Source organism: Eumetopias jubatus, unplaced genomic scaffold (assembly GCF_037043125.1).
Source record: "Eumetopias jubatus isolate StellerSeaLion01/CBP00866 unplaced genomic scaffold, mEumJub1_p1.0 scaffold_14, whole genome shotgun sequence".
Classification (NCBI taxonomy): Eukaryota; Metazoa; Chordata; class Mammalia; order Carnivora; family Otariidae; genus Eumetopias; species Eumetopias jubatus.
In genome coordinates this window covers 101,560,151-101,581,327 of record NW_028274820.1, presented here as the reverse complement: position 1 = coordinate 101,581,327, position 21,177 = coordinate 101,560,151, and the positions used below count along the sequence as shown (strand labels likewise).

Below are 21,177 nucleotides of genomic sequence, written 5' to 3'. Positions count from 1 at the left end.
GGTGGCTCAATCGGTTAATCGTCTGCCTTTGGCTCAGGCCGTGGTCCCAGGGTCCTGGGATCGAGCCCCTCATCGGGCTCCTTGCTTGAATGGAGAAGCAGGAGCCTGCTTCTCCCTCTCCTCCCTCTGCCCGCTGCTCGCCCTGCTTGTGCACACTCTCTCTCTCTGTCAAATAAATAAATAAAATCTTTTTGAAAAAAAGTAAAACACCTAAACCTACTGAGCATCATAGCTTAACCCAGCCTACCTTGAATGTGTTCAAAGCGCTTACATTAACCTACAGTTGGGCAAAACACCGAACACAAAGTCTATTTTATAATAAAGTGTTGACTAGCTCATGTAATGTATTGAATATTGTACTGAAAGTGACAAATGATGGCTGTGTGGGTGCCGATGGTTGTAAGCGTATCGGGTTTTGCCCCTTGTGATCGCATGGCTGATTGGGAGCTGCAGCTGCCCAGCATCACAAGAGAGGATCCTTCAGCATTTACCAGCCCAGGAAAAGATCAAAATTCAAAATATAGTTTCTACTGAATGCACATTGCTTTCACACCATTGTAAAGTTGAGAAATCATAAGCGGTACCATCACAAATCGGGAACCATCTGTACTGATGGAGCACTTGTGTGACCTTGGTTTCAGTTCTCTCCTCACCACCTCTTCCCCATCCCACCTCCCAGAGATAACTACTATCCCATTGAGTATTCCTGTACATGTCTGTATGCTTTTCCTATATATGTAATATTCCTAAATATAGTGCTATTTTATACGTTCTAAAGTTTCTGTAGGAGGTACCATACTGTATGTAATCTGCAACATGCCTTTTCACTCAACATTGTGTTAATGCTATTCATGTGTGCTGTTTTTAGCTACAGTTCATTAGTTTTTGCTGCTAGTTTTCAACGTATGGGGAAAAAGACCCACAAGATACCCATCCTCTGGGTGATAGACATTTAAATTGCTTACCTGTTTTTGCTCTTAAAACAATGCTGTTATAGAGATTCTTAAATATGGCTCCCATGTAAATGTGCAGAACTAGCAGCAAGGTAAGACTTGCTGGGTGATAGGATATGCACATCTTCTTAAGCAGATACTGCATTTCTCTGACAAGATGCAACATTTTTGTGTGTTTATTGCCTATTCATTTTTTTCCTCTTTCTGTGAATTTACTGTTCATAATTTTGTACATTTTCCTCCTGGGTAGTCTTTTGATTTTTAGAAGTTATTTATATTCTCTAGATGCTTTTGCTTGTTGCAAATATCTTTTCCCAGTCTGAACTAATTTTGGCTATGCTATGGTGTTTTTTGATGTTAAAAAATGTTTTAAATCTTAATCTAATTTAAATGTGTTGGTCTATCCTTCGCACTTTGTACTTTCTATATTTTAAGACTATGTATATGAAAATATTCAAGCAGCATTATTTATGGCCACATTTTTTTAACTGCCCCTAAATATTTCATACTACCCTACCTTCTATGGGCTGAAATGTATTCTCCCAAAATTCATATGTTGAAGTTCTAACCCCCAGTACGTCAGAACAGAACTGTATTTGGACATAGGGCCTTTAAAGAGGCAATTAAGGTAAAATGAGGTCATTATGGGTGGGCCCTAGTCCAATGTGAAGAGATTAGGACACAGAACATCTGCCTGAGGAACAACCTTGGAGGCCACAGGAAGGAGGTGCCCATCTGCAAACCAAGGAGTGCTCAGAGGAAAGCAACAATGCTGACACCTTGATCTCAGACTTCTGGCCTCCAGAACTGTGAGAAAGTTCATTTCTTTAACCTACCCAGTCTTTACTTTGTTATGGCAACCCCAGCAGATTAATACATTGCCTTGAATTACATCCATTTACGAGTATAATTATAAAATTATGAGAAACGTGGAAAACTTTGATGTGGTAAGTGAAACAAGAAAAAATGGTATGTGTCTCAGAACCATATAAAGAGTACATGTCTGAGGACAGAGACTGGAAATTTATATGAAGAAATAGAGCATTTACACGGGAGTACAAGAATTATAAACAACTTTTACTTTTTAAGTTTGCTTTTTTGTTAAATTTCATATTTTTTAATTTTTTTTTAAACCTTTAAGGTGGGTATAGCAATTACATATATCTCAGCACTTCAACCACCCTGGGTGATTAAGAGTGAAAGACGGGGTACATTTAAGGTCCATTTCATATTTAGGTTATAATACAATTTGATTTTTATAGACTGTAAGTCATGTTCCTAATATAAGTCCATGGGGTCAGCGATGCCGTGGGTCCGCCTGACTGCCCGAGAATGAATTGCCAGCCTCCTGGCCCCTGGCGGGAGGATTCTGAGCGGGTCTGCACACTCTCCGAGTGCCCGGCACCACAGACTCCCCATTGCCCACGGCGGGGACCTGCTCCTTGACCCCCTTGGCCGGCTCACCTCCCTCGCTCCGTTCCCGGATGGCCTCACAGATGATCCTACCCTCGCCTGGGGTCCGCTTCGGGGAGGAACCAGTCCCCGCACACCCTTTCCGTCCAGGGCCCAGTGAAGAGTGAGTCTCCTCCCTACTTGGAGCTCACTCTGCACGTCCACCTCTCCGTGTCCCTCGCTCCAGCGCCTTCCAGCGCGTCTGGGTCTCGCTCTTCCTCGTTTGGAGACTCCGGCAGAGCGAGACAAGACGACCCGCCACCGACCGCGCTGCGGTCCTGCAAAGTCGTCAGCCGCGGGCGGCGCCGGCTCCTCCCGGCCGCAGGGGGCGCTGTGGGGGAGGGCCTGGGCTCGAGTCCCAGTGTGCACCCCGTGGGGGCTGGGCCGCGGGGCTGGGCGGGGCTGAGCGGGGCGGGAGGCCGCCCGCCGAGGAGGCTCCGCGGGGCCGACCCGGCGCTCGGGTCCCGGGCAGCGGCCGGACGGGAACGCGGAGGGCCATGGCCGAGCCGGCTCCGGTAAGAAAGGCTCCCCGCGCGGACGCCCGGATTCCGGGCTCGGGGCGAGGCTCCGGCTTGGCGGGTACCCATCCGGGGTCCTCGGGGCGGCAGCAGAGGACGGGCGGAACGGAGCCTGGAGGTCGCGCGAGGCTCCGAGTGTACGGTCTGGACCCTGGACGGAGCCGGTGACCGCCACTTCTGGGGCTCGTTCGTGGCCGCCCTCGCGAACAAACCGAGCGTGGACCAGGCCTTCTCAGCAGCGGGCCCAGCCGGGGCGGGGGTGGGAGGCAAGGGAAAGGAGAGAAGCGGGTCTGGTGCCGGCGGTGCGTGTTAGAGCTCAGCCAGTTTACATCACAGTTACTGAATTCAGAGCAACTGTTTTAAAAAAGACAAGATTTTGAGGGTTAAAGCGATTGTCTGGCAGCAGCTTGAACAAGATAATTCAGCCGCTAACGTGTTACAGTTTGTGTTGAGTGTAAGGAAGGAAGGGAGGTTGGAAGGAACAGAATAGGATATAAAACCCTAAACAGAGTACACGTTATTTGATTATTTAATATTTTGTTGTAATCGGGGTTTAGAGGGAATGGCCATTGTTTTTTTTATATCTTATAAACTTTGATTTTGACGGTTTTTCCTGATTACTAAACGAATTCATGAGGTTATTAATTTCCGAATAGCGTTAACAGTCTCCGCTAAGAAAATGTAGTTTCTAGGATTAAATATTCAAAAGATATGCAACACCTTTATGGGGAAATTATAAATAAATGGGAGATAACCAGGCCTATAGATGGAAAGACTAAATACAGTAAAAATGATACTTTTTTTCCAACTTAACATATACATTTACTGCAGTTTTATTAAAATGGCAGTAAGATTTTTGTGAATTTAGACAAACAGATTCTAAATTTCATTTGGAAAAATAAAGGCCAGGGGCGCCTGGGTGGCTCAGTCCTTAAGCGTCTGCCTTCGGCTCCGGTCATGATCCCGGGGTCCTGGGATCTAGCCCGTCATCGGGCTCCTGCTTGGCAGGAGGCCTGCTTCTCCCTCTCCCACTCCCCCTGCTTGTGCTCCCTCTGTCGCTGTGTCTCTCTCTGTCAAATAAACAAAATCTTTAAAAAAATAAAAGCCAAAAATATGATTCTGAAAAAAGAACAACGAAAAGGGAATTGCCCTAGCAGATAATAAAACTTATTAGAAGACCATAGAATTACTACTGTGCTATTTTGTGCAGGGATAGACACACACAGCAGTGAAAACGGAAAGAGAACCCAGATGCAGACTGTACTCTGTTGAATAGTGTCTCCCCAAAATTCATGCCCTTTCTGGAACTTCATATTGTGACCTTACATGAAGTAAGGTTGTTGTAGATTTAATTGGTTAAGATGAGATTATAGTGGGGTAGGGTAGGTTCTTAATCCAATGTGACTGTTATCTTTATAAGAGGAAACACAGAGATCCAGACACACAGTTACTGTTACAGTGGAGACAGAGATTGGAGTTATGCAGCTTTAAGTCAAGAAATGCCAGGGATTGCCAGCCACTACCAGAAGCTAAGGGAAAGGCATGGAATGGATTCTCCCCTGGAGGCTTCACAGATAGCATGATCTTGCTGACACCTGGTATCCGACTTCTAGCCACTAGAACTATAAGAGAATAAATTTTTATTGTTTTAAACCACCCAGTTGGGGTACTTTGTTACAGCATCTTTAGGAAAGTAATAGAGCTTCAAAAGCAGTATTGGGACAATTCCTTTTCCAGTTGGAAAATAACATTAAGGTAGATCACCACTGTATAACAAAAAAGTTACATTACGTTCCATATAAATTTAAAATCTAAACACAAAAAGTAAAACAAGCCTTTTGGAAAAAAATTTAGAATATCTTTGTAACCTAGATATAGAAAAAAATTTTAAAACACAGAAAGCAAAACGACCTAAGATATGTTTGCATCGAAACTGAAAATTTATGTACAATATAAGTATAAATAAAATTAAAAGATAAGATGTACACAAGGAGAAAGTATTTGTAACCTAATATTCTCAACAGTTACTACACAAATTACATAAAAGGGGCGCCTGGGTAGCTCAGTCATTAAGCGTCTGCGTTCCGCACAGGTCACGAGGGATCGAGCCCTGCATCGGGCTCCCTGCTCGGCGGGGAGCCTGCTTCTCCCTCTCCCACTCCCCTTGCCTGTGTTCCCTCTCTCGCTGTGTCTCTCTCTGTCAAATAAATAAAATCTTAAAAAAAAAACAAAACTTTCTCTCCCTCTCCTTCACCCCACCCTCAAATATATAAATAAAATTTTTTAGAAAAATTAAAGAAGTCCTAGAAATGAAATGATAGATGACCCAGTAAAAATATGGGCAAAGGATCTGAACAGGCAGTTCAGAGAACTGTAGACAAATGGTCAATGGATAAAAGAATGGATTAAAAATTATGACATTCAGACAGTGGAACATGACACAAAAGTAAATCAGTTCTGTATGTATCAATATGGACAGATGATGAATGAAAAATACAAGCTACAGTATAATAAAGGGTTTGTGCATAAAAGACAAAGCAATATTTATAGTTACTTATGTCTATGTAAGAATTAAAAGCACAAACTGAAAAGTTACTACGTGCACCATAATGTTTACTTCTTGGAAGAGAAAATAGGACTGAGTATAAGAAGCCTGGGTGGCTCAGTTGGTTAAGCGACTGCTTTGGGCTCAGGTCATGATCCTGGAGTTCCGGGATCAAGTCCCGCATCGGGCTCCCTGCTGAGCAGGGACTCTGCTTCTCCCTCTGACCCTCCCTCCTCTCATGTGCTCTCTCTCTCTCTCTCATTCTCTCTCTCAAATAAATAAATAAATAAAATCTTTAAAAAAAAGAACAATATTAAAGAGGGACTAGAGGACTTGAGTTTCATCTGTCATATTCTATTTCATTAAAAGGAAATCTGAAGAAAGATGTTAAATTTGTTAAGTCAGTAGTAAATACTAGGATACTTGTTACAATGTTCTCTAATTCTCTGAATCTTAAACTTCTGAAAATTAAAGTAATAACCAATGAAGGCTTTTTGAGCATTTCTTGAAAACATTTTAAAAGTAAGGAATTTAATCAGAAAAAGAGAACAGGTATATTTTAAGCAAAAACATGCATTCATTTCTGCTATAATACATCACATGCATTTCTAAAAATCACAGTGCAATGCAAAATCATGCAATAAAAACCACAGCTTATGGGAGAAAGGGTGTTAGCGCATAACACTCTAAAAGTTTGTCACTGACATGTTTTTGTTTTAATTCAATTTAGTTAACATATACTGTATTATTAGTTTCAGGAGTAGAATTTAGTGATTCATCACTGACATATAACACCCAGTGCTCATTATTACATCAAGTGCCCTCCTTAATGCCCATCAGCCAGTTACCCCATCCCTCCACCCACTACCCCTCCAGCAACCCTCTGCTATAGTTAAGAGTCTCTTACAGTTTGCCTCCCTCTCTGTTTATCTTATTTTTTCTTCCTGTCAGTGACATGTTAAAAAGAAAAGAACCCAATAAAAACACAGTTTTATGCATGTTAAATTATTAAAAAATAAGCTATCTTAAAAACTACCTGAAACTGACTTAAGGAAGTGTGTGTAAGAAGGGGTAGTGCTTGTGAGTTATTGTGAAGTGAAATCAGTTGGAAAGTTGTAACAGCAGGTGTGGATAGGTAGGGCTCATAAAACAAGGTAATCTGAGGTAGCTGGTAGATTTTCGAAGGGGGTGTGTGTGTGTGTGTGTGTGTTATACTCCTACTTGGATCTCTTTGTTCACCTAGTCTCACTCTTGCTGCTACTGACATTCTCTACTGGATAATACTGTGTTGTGAGGGGCTGTCTTGTGCATTGTAGGATGTTTATCAGCATCCTTGGCCTCGACCCACTAGATGCAAGTAGCAGTCCCCACCCAGTCATGACAAAAATGTCTCTAGACATTGCCAAATGTCCGGGGGGTGTGGGGGTGGGTAAAATTGCCCCAAGGTAGAACTGACCTAGAGTTTCTCACAGACAAAATTGCCTATAAGCAAGTATAGAATTTTTTTTATTTTATTTATTTATTTATTTATTTGACAGCGAGAGAGGGAACACAAGCAGGGGGAGTGGGAGAGGGAGAAGCAGGCTTCCCGCCGAGCAGGGAGCCCGATGTGGGGCTCGATCCCAGGATCCTGGGATCATGACCTGAGCCGAAGGCAGACGCATAACGACTGAGCCACCCAGGCACCCCAGCAAGTGTAGAATTTTGTGACAAATTATTCCCTACATTATCAATCATTTAGAACAAGTGTAGCAAAAACATAGAAACGACTATGTCATTAAAATAATTTCTGATTTAAATGTAAAGGAATTATTTAAAAACATAAGTCTAGGGGCGCTTGGGTGGCTCGGTTGGGCATCTGCCTTCAGCTCAGGTCATGATCTCAGGGTCCTGGGATCGAACCCCACATCTGGCTCCCTGCTCTTGGGGAGCTTGTTTCTCCCTCTCCTCCCTGCATGTGCTCTCTCTCGCTCTCTCTCAAATAACACCTTAAAATTAAAATAAAAACATAAATCTTAAGTTTCATAAAGATGAATAAAAATAAAAGTTGACAGGGTGCCTGGGTGGCTCGGTTGGGCGACTGCCTTCGGCTCAGGTCATGATCCCAGAGTTCCGGGATCGAGTCCCGCATCGGGCTCCCCGCTTAGCGGGGAGTCTGCTTCTCCCTCTGACCCTCCCCCTCTCATGCTCTCTATCTCATTCTCTCTCTCAAATGAATAAATGGAATCTTTAAAAAAAAATAAAATAAGTTGACAGAAGCTGTACTTTAATACCCAGAGGAAATAAACACATGGCGAAACATTTGGAGTTAAAATTCATTTAAAGAAAACAATAGGGGTGCCTGACTGGCTTAGTAGTGCATGTATGTGACTCTTGATGTTAGGGTTGTGAGTTCAAGCCCTATACTGGGTGTAGAGATTATCTGAAAAGATAAAAGACTCTTTAAAAAGTGTATGTAATGGGATGCCTGGATGGCTCAGTCGGTTAAGTGTCTGCCTTCAGCTCAGGTCATGATCCCAGGGTCCTGGGATCAAGCCCTGCATCTGGCTCCTTGCTCAGTGGGGAGCCTGCTTCTCCCTCCACCTGCCACTCTCCCTGCTTGTGTGCTCTCTCTCACAAATAAATAAAATCTTTTAAAAAAATAAAGTATATTTAAAAAGACAATAAAAGAATGTATACATTATTTTATTTATTTGAGAGAGCGAGAGCAAGCATGAGTGGCAGGAGGGAGAGAGGGAGAGGGAGAAGCAGGCTCCCGGCTGAGCAGGGAGTCCCACGCGGGACTATATCCTAGGACCTCGAGATCATGACCTGAGCTGAAGGCAGACGCTTAACCGACTGAGCCACCCAGGTGCCCCTAAAAGAATGTATACTTAATGAAATTAGAGTACTTTAACAAATATATAATTTACGTGCTTCTAGTTACACACCTTAGAAAGCGTACAATTTATCCAAGGCCATCACAATAAAGTTTTAAATATTTGCACGTGTTATTTTTTCTAATGCATTGTTTTAAAAAGCAGTGAAATTCAAAACCAAATCTTGATCAATTCTTAGTATTCTAGGAACAGAAGGCACCTTGGTTAGCAAGTTAAAGGAAACCAACAAATATTACTTGTAAACCATTAGAAACATTTCCTTTAAAGAATAAGACAGTTGCGTGCTATCACCATTACTCAACATCATTTCAGCCAGTACAATAAGATAAAAATAAGAAATGATAGGCTTAGCCTCATATGCAGGAGATCTACAGATGTGTAATTTATAGAGTTCCGTGAAAACCTACTAGTTTAAAATAGTTTATCTTTTGCTTAAAAAAATGATAGGCTTAAATCATTAAAAGAAATGTTAATTTGCAGATCTCCTTCTCTATGTAGACACTCCAAGGCAGCCAACTGAAAGTGATAGCCAACAAGGGAATTCGTTTCCAAAATAAACAGAAAAATTAGCTTCCCAAGCTTTCATAATTAGAAAATTTAGTGGGACAAACCCCTCAAACATGGTAGCAACAAAAACTCTACAGTCTCTAGGAATGAATCTAGCAAGGATTATATAAGGTCTATATGAAGAAAGCTAAATTTAGCTAAAGCACATAAAAATGTCTAGATAGATGTTTTTGGATGGAAAGATCCCGGGTTTTAGAGATCCAGTTCTCTCAAAATTAATATGTTAAGCGCATTCCTATCAGAATCCCAATAGAATTTGTATAAATCTGACAAAGTATCTTTCCTATGTATGTAGAAAAGAAAACAGACAAGAAAAGTCAAGATAATTTCCTGTGGAAATTGATGGAGGTGGTGGTAGATGACCATGTCCTCTTAAATAGCAAAATATCTGATAAAACTGTAAGAATTAAGCAGTGTAGTATTGTAGCAAAAATAGACACATTCACCAGTGGAACAAAAATATACCCAAGTATAAATGGAAACCTAGTTAATAAAAAACAATCCCAAATCGATGATAAAAGAATAGACTGTTTAATAAATTTTGTGACAAGGGAATATCCACTTACAAAAAGAACATATTCCTTCTTGATACGCAGAGATAAGTTCCAGACGAAAAAGGTCTAATTCTAATAAATGTTATGAAGAATTTAGGAGAATATTTTATAATCTTAGGAAGTCTTCCAAATCAAGATACTAAACCCTGAAGCCACAAAAGACGTTCTTCTGTAAAGTATAATAATATACGAAAAAAGCAGTGTGAGGGGCGCCTGGGTGGCTCAGTCGGTTAAGGGTCTGCCTCCCCTCATCCTGAGGTCATGGGATCCAGCAGGATCCTCTGTTTATCCCTCTCCCTCTGCCCCCCCCAACTCAAGCTCTCTCTCTTTCTCTCAAATGAATAAATCTTAAAAAAAAAAAAGTGTGGAAGATGGAGTAATTATCTTTATTTGAAAATTGTATCCCACCAAAAAATAAGATTGATAAATATGGTACAGTAATTGGACACAAAATAAGTTTACAAAACTCAATGACTTTTTTTTAACTAGTAGTAATTTGAAATGGCAGGGGTGATCCCATTTACAGTTGTAAATACCAGAAACAAAGTTAATAAAAAAGATTCAGAACATTTAAGAAGAAAATAAGTTCGTTTAGGGTAGCAAGCAAGACCAAATGGAGTGATAAAACGTGTTCCTAAATGAGATCAAAATCTTTCCTAAATATGTGTATACGTTTAATCCAATTCAAACTGAATTCCAATGTGCTTTTTTTGTTGTTGGACAAAATATAAGGAAGAATAAATATCCAGAAATTCACAGGAGTAACTTGGAAAAGAACGGGAGGAGGGGGTAAGACTGGCCCTCGCAATATTGGAATATTGCATAGGTATTGTAGAAAGATACATAGGGAAAGTATAACAGGAATTAACAGATACACATATTTATGAAAATCTAATACGTGCAAAGGTTGGCATTTCAATCTAAGAAGAAAGAATCGTATATTTAATAGTGTGTGATTGGCTATCCATACGTATTTAATAGATGCCAATCTTATCTACAGAATTAAGTGCAAATCTAAATGCAAAAAAGCAGAGTATTTGTACAACTTTTTGATGTCGGGACCACTTAGAAAGCTGGAAACAATGGAAAAGACTTACAGATTAAAACTAAATAAAAGGGTATTTGTCAGAAGATAAAGTCAAAATACAAATGACTGGGAGAAAAACGTTTGCTAGGGCTCCTGGGTGGCTCAGTCACTTAAGGGTCTGCCTTTGGCTCAGGTCATGATCCCAGGGTCCTGGGATCGAGGCCCACATCCCCACATCAGGTGCTCTGCTCAGCGGGAAGCCTGCTTCTCCCTCTGCCTCTCCCCCGCTCATGCTTGCGCTCATTCTCTCTCTCTCTGAAATAAAATCTTTTTAAAAAAGTGTTTGCTAGTCAATCAAAGGATTATTAACCCTAATACAAGGAAGTCCATTCAAATTATAGGAGCCCACTGGAATGTTCAGCAAAGGATGTGAACAGACCTGCTCAAGGATATGTGGAACGCCCCCCTTCCCAGAAAATGATGAAAAGGATGCTAAGCTTCACAAATTAATGCAAATTAAAACAATGAAATACAATTTTTTACCCATTACATTGGCAAAAGAAAAAAAAAGATTTAAGAACAACCTGTGCTCGCAAAGTATACAGAAATAAGTCTCATCTTACTAGGATAGGCAAAAATGCCGAATTCTTTTTGGAAGGCAATCTAATGGTATTTATTAAACTGAACATGTTTATACCTTCTGATTTAGTAGTTCTTTTTAGGCCTTTATCTTACAGAGGTAAAAGCACTAAATATATCAGGAAGCATATCAGAGCACTGTTTGTAATTTATAAAGGAAATGGAAACAATGTATGTAAACAATGTATGTCCTATCAGTGGGGTATATTTACCCGTGGCATGAAAGACACTGCAATTTACAAAAACCTGGTTTTGCCTCTACATGTTGACCTGGAAAGATCTGTAATAGATTAAGTGAATGAAATTACCCAGTGATTTATTCCCACTATTGTTTTAAAAGAAAAAAAAATTATTTACTATCCATATGCATGTATAGTTCAAACAAGCATAAAGAACCTTGGATGGTGTAGTGGGTAAGAGCAGAACCACAAGACTGGAGTGGGGGAAGGAGCAGTTCCTAAGGAGGAAGCTGCTGAATAGACAAAAACAATGTCCACTACAAAAATTTTTTTAATTGGTGACAAGGTGGGGCACCTGGCTGGCCCAGTGGGTAGAGCGAGTGACTCTGGATCTCAGGGTTGTGAGTTTGAGCTCCGCCTTGGGGATAGAGTTTACTTAAAAAACAAAACAAAAATAAATTGTTGAGAAGGAGCTGAAGTCCTTTTGAAGCACTAATGGCTGTGTATGTATTATGTCTGTAATTTCAGTTACCTCTGACTTTTGAGGATGTGGCCATTTATTTCTCTGAGCAAGAATGGCAGAATCTAGAGGCATGGCAGAAGGAGCTTTACAAGCATGTAATGAGAACCAATTACGAGATTCTTGTTTCTCTAGGTAAGAAGTGCTCAATTTTGTGGGTAAGTCATGGAACTGGGTCTGGAAGAAGGTCCCAGTCCCTTGATGCTCCTGTTTGTTAGGTCAGATTTCTCAGAAATTAACTCAGAATGGTATTTTTTACCCCAGAGTCCTATTTGTTAATACTTCTGTAAGCCTTGCTAATCCTTACTCAAGGGTAGACATTGAGTAAAGAGAATATTTAAGACTTTGATGTGTGGTGGTCAGGGGTGACTAAATTCTCTTTCAGTCGCTACACACTCACAGATTGCCGTGATTTCCATATGGGAGCACTCCTAGCTCGTGTCCATAATGTACCTGTATTTCTTTACCCTAGGATGTCCCTACCTGTCAGTTTTTACCGTGGGGTCTGTGTGACTCAGAAAAGCTAAAATATTTCCCTGCAGTGAGCTTTTGTAAGGCTGTACACTGAGATGGTTAACAGCAGCAGTCCCTTCATGGTTATGGTAATGGGTGTTCTTTTTAGTCTTTGTGCTTCCTTGGTCTTTATACAAATATATTTTTTATTTATCAAATGAATGATAAAATTTCTGCTTCATTCTCACTCCTGCACTCAGATAATTCCCCAGGGCAACCACTGTTAACTTTTACTGTTTTAGTTCTTACTGTACTTTCCTCCAATCTAACTATCATGCTTCCATCTCTGTTACTTGATTTATCAAGTGTGGGCAGCATTAACTCATTACTATGAAAAATGAGACATTAACTCACTTAAACTATCTTTCTTCTATCTCCCTTTTTCCGTTTTCCCCAAATCTTGGGGTTTTTTTCATACCTCTATTGGCTACCTTTATAAATTAAATTTCTAGATCAAGGTCCGTCAGCTTTGTATGTCTTGATTCCTTCAGTGTATGAAGATAAGGCAATTATTCTCCTGTACTTCCTGCCATCTCTCTGGCTAGCTCCTGACAGCCATACCACTTCCTTTATATTGCAAGGTTTCTAATGCTTTATATTCTATCCCATTACCATATATATGTTTTCCAGGCTTTATGTATACAATGTTGTTTCTAAAACACGTAATCCAAGACGTTACATATTTTTATTGTTACTGAAGGACCAATTAAAGTAATTGAATCTGTAGAGAAAGGAATATAATTGTATATCGTTAATCCTGTTCCACCCAAAAAGAACGTTCCAAACATCAGGATCAAATGGATGCGAAATGGTCTATCATTGTAGTTTTGATTTCCTTAACAGCTAATCATGGTGAGCATCTTTTCATTTGTATGTCTTCTTAGGAGAAATGTCTATTCAAATATTTTCCATTTTTAAATTGGTATATTTGTCTTTTTATTGTTGAGTTTTAAGCCTTCTCTGTTTGTTCTGGATACTGGACCCTTATCAGATATATGACTCACAGATATTCTCTCCCATTCTGTGGGTTGTTTATTCACTTTCTTGATGGCATCCTTGGGGGCACAAAAGTTCTTAATTTTTATGAAGTCCAATTTCTTTTTTCTTGTGTTGCTTGAGCTTTTGGTGTCATATTTAAGAAACCATTGCCTACTCCAAAGTCACAAAGATTCACTCCTATGTTTTCTTCTAAGAGGTTTATAGTTTTAATGCTTACATTTATTTTTTTATTTTTTTAAAGATTTTATTTATTTGTCAGAGAGAGAGAGAGAGGGAGTGTGTGAACACAACCAGGGGGAGTGGCAGGCAGAGGGAGAAATAGGCTCCCCACTGAGCAAGGAGCCAGATATGGGACTCAAATCGCAGGACCCTGGGATCATGACCTGAGCTGAAGGCAGATGCTTAACCAACTGAGTGACCCAGGTGTCTCTCAGTGCTTACATTTAGGTCTTTGATCCATTTTGAGTTAAGTTTTTTATGTGGTGTGGGGTAGGGATCCAGCAGCTTCTTTTGCGTATGTATATCCAGTTGTCCCAACACCATTTGTGGAAAAGAGTATTCTTTCCCCCATTGAATTCTCTTGGCACCCTTTTGGAAAATCAATTGACCATAAAAGTAGAAGTTTATTTCTGGATTCTCAATTCTGTTTCATTGATCTATATGTTTATCTTCATGCCAATACCACGCTGTTTTGATTACCATTACTTTTAGGATCAGTTTGTCAATTTCTGCAAAAACAAACAAACAAAAAAACCAGTTTGGATTTGGGGACTATTGTCATCTTTTTTTTAATTTATTTTATTTTTATTTTTTACATTCACATTGTTTCATTATAACTATATAATATAGTCTTAAAAATTTTTTTTTCAAATTATAGTTGGCACACAATATTACATTAGTTTCAGGTGTACAACATAGTGATTCAATAAGTCCACACTTTATGCTCTGCGCACCACAAGTGTAGCTACCATCTGTCACCATAGAACGCTATTACAGTATCATTGACTATATTCCCTGTGCTGTGCCTTTCATTCCTGTGACTCATTCATGCCATAATTGAGGCCTGTATCTCCCACTCCCTGTCACTCATTTTGCCCATCTCCTTACCCCATCACTCTTGCAGCCATCAGTTTGTTCTTTCTATTTATACGTCTGATTTTGCTTTGTGTTTGTTTACTTATTTGTTTTGAAATGAGGTGATTCTAAATGAATTATAAACCAAAGAAGAAATCACAAGAGAAATTAGAAAATATTTAAAGTTGGATGAAATGAAAATATAAAGCAGCAAAATTTGTGAGATGCACCAAAGCAGCACTTAGAGGGAAATATATAGGTTTAAATGCTTATATCAGAAAAGCAGGCTTCGGCTCAGGTCATGGTCCCAGGGTCCTGGGATCGAGCCCCGCATTGGGCTCCCTGCTCGGCGGGGAGCCTGCTTCTCCCTCTCCCTCTGCCTGCCTCTCTACCTACTTGCTCTCTCTCTGTATCTCTCTGCCAAATAAATAAATAAAATCTTAAAAAAGCAAGGGTTTCTTTCTTTTTTTACTCTTTTTACTCATTTTTTAAAATTTAAAGTCAATTAATTAACACATAAACATAATGTATTATTGGTTTCAGAGGTAGAGGTCAGTGATTCATGAGTCTTATATAATACCCAGTGATCACTACATCACGTGCCGTCCTTAATGTCCATCATCCAGTTACTCCATCCCCCCACCCCTCACCCCTTGGGAATATTGTCATCTTAACAATTTTAAGACTTCCTATTCATGAACATGAGATATCTTTCCATTTATTTATGACTTTTAAAATCTCTTTCAACAATATTTTATAATTTTTATTGTGTAAGTCTTGTATTTCTTTTATTAAACTTATTCCTAAGTGTGTTAATTCTTTTTGGTGTTACTGTAAATTGAAAATGTTTTCTTGGTTTTATTTTTGGGAAAATACTTTTATTTTAAAAGGTGCTGGGACTTCAACAGATGAAGATTGAGAATAGGTGTATGAATTTAAATAAAAGATAGTGATTCCTTTTCCCATGAGAGCAGCCTTAGAATTCTTTTGGGATTGAAGTCAGATTTCAGAGGGCAAGGAGGGATCTGGAACAGAGTGATCAGTCTCCACATGTACTACTCCACTCTGACATTTTATCCCTGAGGCATTACCTGGCTTACCCTCTTTCTCTGATCTGAACCATACACTGATCTCCCTTTAGCAATCTATGAAGCATACTTTAGGTTCTGTAAAACAGATAGTATTGAAAGAAAGTTTTACTTGAAAATACATAAAACATTTTATTAGGGGAATGGGGTAATATATTAGAGAATCTTGTAACTATTTTCATTTCCTTATTTTATTGCTTGCAACCCTTTTTATTCTAGCAGAACTCAACCATGTTTTGGGCTGTGATTAGCACTGTCACCAGCAGACTTCTGAGAATATTTTAGCTGGAGCTACCTACTTTGAAATTCCCCAGGTTAGGCATTCCAGTTCTTATTTTTGCATACCCCCCTCTTCCCATGGTGTCTCCAGTTGTTCGCAGGGCTGTCCCACCATTCTCAAAGCACGCTCCTAGTGAGTTTGAAATCCACGACAAAATACATATTGCTCGATATATGGGGACCAAGACAGGATTTAAACAGTAAACTGATTTAATTAACAGGTCCAAATAGATTAGGAAGTACTGCTAGGATATGTGGGCAGTTTTGCTCCTCCTTGCGTAAACCTATAATCTATTTTTTGACATCTCGTCTCATATGTTTTCCCAGGAGTACATTTTGAAAACTTAAAAGCAACTTGGTGTGCTTTAAATGTAGTGCTCAAAGAAACCAAACTACCTTGTCTGACTTCTTTGCACAGGTGATGGACTTCCCAAACCAGAACTAATATCCTGGATTGAACAGGGGAAAGAGTTCTTCAAGAACTGGGGAGAATCACAGAAATCAGGAAACATAATTTGCTCTTCTGCTGGTTTGCAATTTGATCCAGTTATCAAGGGTCATCAGTTTCGGGGTAAGTATTAAGAAATTAGAGCCCTGCCTTAAGACATCACGCTCAGTTTGTTCCAGTTCTCTGATCTTGTCTTCCTGTTTGGCTGGGCTGAGGCTGTCCAGCCTCTGGAATACACCCTCTCTGGTGTATTCTAGAGAAACACAGTAAAGTACAGTGGTTAGGAGTGTGGGTTCTAGAGTCTGAGTCTGGATCTTGTCTTTTCTGGGGCACCTTGAGCAAGTTGTTCAGCCTCTCAGTATTTCAATTTCCTGACCTATAAAATGAAGACAATAAAAGTACCTACATTATAGGCCTATATAGGTTAACATATGTAAAGTGTTAAAGTGATACCTGGAACACAGTAAGAGCTCAGTGAATGTGAGCTGTTGTTAGTAGTAGGTAGGGCGAGGGGGACGGTGGCAGGAATCAGAGACTGGTTATCCACATTCTAGTGACCAAAATTGCTTCCTTCCTATCTGGAGACTGTTGACTCTACTTGAATACCTCAAACTCAGCTCTCCTCTGTTGTTTCTTGTTATGATGGGACAGTCTGAGATTTTTGGATTCTTTTTAAATATTCATGTATTTATTTATTAGAGAGAGAGCGAGAACGAGCAGGGGGTGGGGCAGAGGGAGAGAATTTCAAGCAGATTCCCTGCTGAGTGCGGAGCCCAACTTGGGGCTCGATCTCATGACCCGAGCCGAAATCAAGAGTTGGATGTTCAACCGAGTGAGCCACTCAGGTGCCCCTGAGATTTTTGGATTCTTAAAAGTCAGCATTAAAGTATGGAATGAGAAAGCCAATGGGAGCATCATTCCAAGAAATCTTGTCAATAGTCTGTTGAGTTTTTTGTTGCTTCTTTCTGGACAGTAAAGGGGTTTTGCTCCACAAATTATTTACTTTTTGCCATCCGTTATCAATTCTTCCAAGAAACCTTTTTAAAAGGTTTGTGGGCATAGGGGTGAGGAGGGGGGATCAGAGGCCAGGCCCTGGGTCATGACTGTGGTGTTAGGGTCTGTTAGTGACAGTGCTGTCATCACTTGTTGATTCCAGGAATGTCTGCACATCAAAATGGTACAAGTGTGATGCTCCTGTGGTCATGGTGGTGGTGAGTTCTTACAGGTGCATGCAGTATGCCAGGCACATGCTCAGCACCGTACATGAAGGATCTCACCTAATGACCATGACAATCATACGTCCTGTTGCTTCCCTGTGTCTACAGGAGAGGGAATCGGAGCCAAGAGGGATTAGCTTGACAAAGGCTACACAGTGGAGAGATGGGATTTGAACCCAGACAGGCTGATTCCAAAGCTTAGGCCATATGTTTGAGACCTATATTTTCTTCTTTTTTTTTAAAGTTTAATTTATTTAAGTAATCTCTACACCCAACATGAGGCTTGAACTCATGACCCGGAGATCAAGAGCCATATGCTCTTTCGACTGACTGAGCCAGCCAGGCGCCCCTATATTTTCCTCTTTTAAGGTATGTTTTTTTTAAACAAGCAGAGTGGCGCAGCGGGAGCGTGCTGGGCCCATAAGATATGTTTTTTTTAGTTTAGTTTCAGCAGACGTCTTACCAAACTCTGAGCCATGAAATTAGAACCACAGTTGAAATGTCCCTGGTTGTGGAGTTCCGTGGGAGCTGGGTTCCCAGGCCACCAGACGTCACCGTTAACCGCTCCCTCTCCTGGTGACATAAGCCTTTAGTCATGCCACAGAGAGGAATACTGACTGAATTTTTGTTTTCCATTTCAGAAAGCCAACAAGCTGTGCATTCAGGAGAAGCTGAACGCTGTTTCCAGCTGGATCCCCGAGAAGGCCAGTGCCCCTCTGAACCCTCAGGAGGAGAAGGGGAAGATGGTGCCTTCATGGCCCTCCTGAGCCCACACAGACATGCCGCACAGGCTCCACTTCCAGCAGTCCACAGCTCCGGGGAGCCCCTCCAGAGAGAGGGAACCCCAAGTCCCGGAGCGCCGGGGCTCCCTGGCTTGCAGGGGGCCTGCTCTGGGGACGGTACGCAGCACCCTTGCGCTGTCTGCGGGGAAAGCTTTTGGAAGGAGGAGCACTCAGAGAAGCACGAGAGGAGCCACCTGAGGGACCAGCCAGGGAGGTCCTGGAGGAAATTCAGCAAACAGGCTGCCCCCCAGCAACAGCGGAGCATCGGTCAGGGTCCCAGGCGCTTCCGGTGTCCCGACTGTGGGCGGAGCTTCCCCCGGAAGCAGTGTTTGCTCGGACATGTGGCTGTCCACGCAGGGAAGAGCCCGCTGCCCTGCCCTGAATGTAAGACGCGCTTCCCGCACAAGCACACCCTTCTCGGCCACCGCCTCCGGCGCAAGGGGGAGAGGCCTTCCCGGTGCCCCAAATGTGACGGGAGCTTTCTCTCGAGCAGCAGGCGGGCTCGCCAGGGCCAGCCCGGCAGGGAGGGGCTAAGCTCCTGGAGAGGAGGCGATGCCGCCTTCCCCGGGAAGGCTGAGCCGGCCGGTGAGGAGCTGTGCCCCCGGCAGGGGACCGCGGAGGCTCCCCCGCGCCGCCCCCCCGGGGAGAGGCCGTTCTCCTGCACGGAGTGTGGTAAGCGCTTCACCGCAAGGTCCAAGCTCGCCAGCCACCTCAGGGTGCACACGGGAGAGAAGCCCTTCCGGTGCCCGCAGTGCGACAAGAGCTTCCGCCTGAGCGGCCTGCTGAGGGTGCACCAGCGCGTGCACAGTGGCGAGCGACCGTTCTCCTGCCGGAAGTGCGGCAAGGCCTTCGCCAAGCGGTGTAAACTCACGGAGCACAGCCGAGTCCACAGCGGGGAGAAGCCCTTCTGGTGCGCCGAATGTGGCAGGAGCTTCCGCCAGAGGGGACAGCTGCTGAGGCACCAGCGGCTGCACACCGACGAGAAGCCCTTCCAGTGCCCCGAGTGTGAGCTGAGCTTCCGCCTCAAGAGCATGCTGCGGGCACATCGGCTCCGCCACAGCGGGGAGAGGCCCTTCTCCTGCGGCGAGTGTGGCCGAGGCTTCGCCCACCAGTGCAAGCTCCGGGAGCACCTGAGGGTGCACAGCGGGGAGAGGCCCTTCCAGTGCCCCGAGTGTGACAAGAGCTTCCGCCTGAAGGGCATCCTGAAGGCGCACCAGCGCACGCACAGCAAGGAGAGGCCCTTCTCGTGTGGGGAGTGTGGCAAGGGCTTCACCCGACAGTCCAAGCTCACCGAGCACTTCCGCGTGCACAGCGGGGAGAGGCCCTTCCAGTGCCCCACCTGCGACAGGAGTTTCCGCCTGAAGGGGCAGCTGCTGAGTCACCAGCGCCTGCACACGGGGGAGAGACCCTTCCAGTGCCCCGAGTGCGGCAAGAGCTACCGCGTGAAGGCCGACATGAAGGCCCACCAGCTGCTGCACGGCGGCGAGATGCCCTTCTCCTGCGAGTGTGGCAAGGGCTTTGCCAAGCAGTCCAAACTCATCGAGCACATCAGGACCCACACAGGGGAGAAGCCTTTCCAGTGTCCCAAGTGTGACAAGAGTTTCCGCTTGAAGGCTCAGCTGCTCAGCCACCAAGGCCTGCACACAGGGGAGAGACCTTTCCGCTGTCCCGAGTGTGATAAGAACTTTCGGGAAAAGGGACACATGCTTCGGCACCAGCGCATACACAGGCCTGAGAGGCCATTTGCCTGCAGCGACTGTGGTAAGGGCTTCATCTATAAGTCTAAACTGGTGGAACACATCAGGGTGCACACGAAATCTTACAGTGCCCCAGATGAGCCTGACATTAAGAAGAGGCTCAGCCAGCTGTTTGCAATGATCGAGGCCGACTGGAGTTGAGGCCGTGGAGGGCATCCGGAGCCCTCAGCGGAGTCCATGTGGCCTGGGAATCCACAGCGGCCACAGCCAAACCCACTGGGAGACAGATTTTAGGAACAGGGGGCCCCCTTTTGAGCAAGAATGTACCGCGAGTTAGGCGTATGAGAAACCACACAGGATTTTCTCGTTTAGCTCATCACCTGTTATATTTCCTATCTACTGATAAAAGAGATACCTGTTCTTCCTGCCGTCTTAAGTGGTAATTTCCCCGCAAATGCTAAGCTAGCTCCGAAATCCCAGCTTGAACTAAGACAGTCAGTCCCTCCAGTACTGTTCTCAAAGCTGAGGAGATGGGATGGCTCTTAAACATCCACTTGACTCTTTCACAGTGTGACCCTAAACTAGGGGGTTTAAACCCAGTGAATTTTGTTGCAGGCCTGATACGATGTTGGATTTGGTTTTGATTAATTTATTTGGAAACTGATAGCAATAAAACGAGTTCTCTGAATCCCAGTCTGTCTGTCCATGTGAATGCTGAGGTCTCATGGCCGCTTACACAGTGGTTGTGCATCGTTCCCCCTAAGGAAAAGCAGATAATTTCAGCAAAGTTTGACTCATCTGAGTTGAAGAAACATAAAAGCAGGGGTGCTAAGATCTATGGGGCTAGAATATAGATACGAGATGGGTTTGGGAGCTGCAGAACAGACGCTTTTGGAAGCCAAGACAGTGAATGAGATTCCGAGTGACCAAGAGGTGACTAAATCTGAGTAGAGACAAAATAACAAAGCCAAGGGAAGCCTGGCTGGCTCAGTTGGTAGAGCGTGCAACTCCTGATCCTCAGGGCTGTGAGTTCGGGCCCCGTGTTGGGTGTAGAGGTTACTTAAAAGTAAAATCTTTGGAAAAAAAGTAACAAAACCAGACGGCTTTGTCTTGTAGCGTGGAGAATTTTTAAGCAAATGTTAAAAAAAGTAAACATAATACAAGTAGTACAAGTAGAAGTCCAGGAAACTACCCCGTTTGTTACATGAGATGAAGGCTACGTGAGCACAGAATATCTGTACTTCAGA

General features: G+C 42.9%; 1 protein-coding gene across 1 annotated transcript; it reads left to right on the top strand.

Annotated features, from left to right (window-relative positions):
- The first annotated feature begins 2,811 nt into the window (after positions 1-2,811).
- On the top strand, positions 2,812-20,618 carry ZNF786 (zinc finger protein 786). Its single transcript, XM_028106452.2, has 4 exons — positions 2,812-2,920; positions 11,842-11,968; positions 16,205-16,357; positions 18,093-20,618. Exons 1-4 carry the CDS (start codon positions 2,903-2,905, stop codon positions 20,129-20,131), a joined length of 2,337 nt encoding a protein of 778 aa, XP_027962253.2. The 5' UTR covers positions 2,812-2,902; the 3' UTR covers positions 20,132-20,618.
- The last annotated feature ends 559 nt before the right edge of the window (positions 20,619-21,177 follow it).

Coding starts and splice junctions, on each gene's coding strand:
- ZNF786 (XM_028106452.2), top strand. Junction 11,969..16,204: donor CGAGATTCTTGTTTCTCTAG/GTAAGAAGTGCT, acceptor TTCTTTGCACAG/GTGATGGACTTCCCAAACCA. Junction 16,358..18,092: donor CAAGGGTCATCAGTTTCGGG/GTAAGTATTAAG, acceptor TTTCCATTTCAG/AAAGCCAACAAGCTGTGCAT.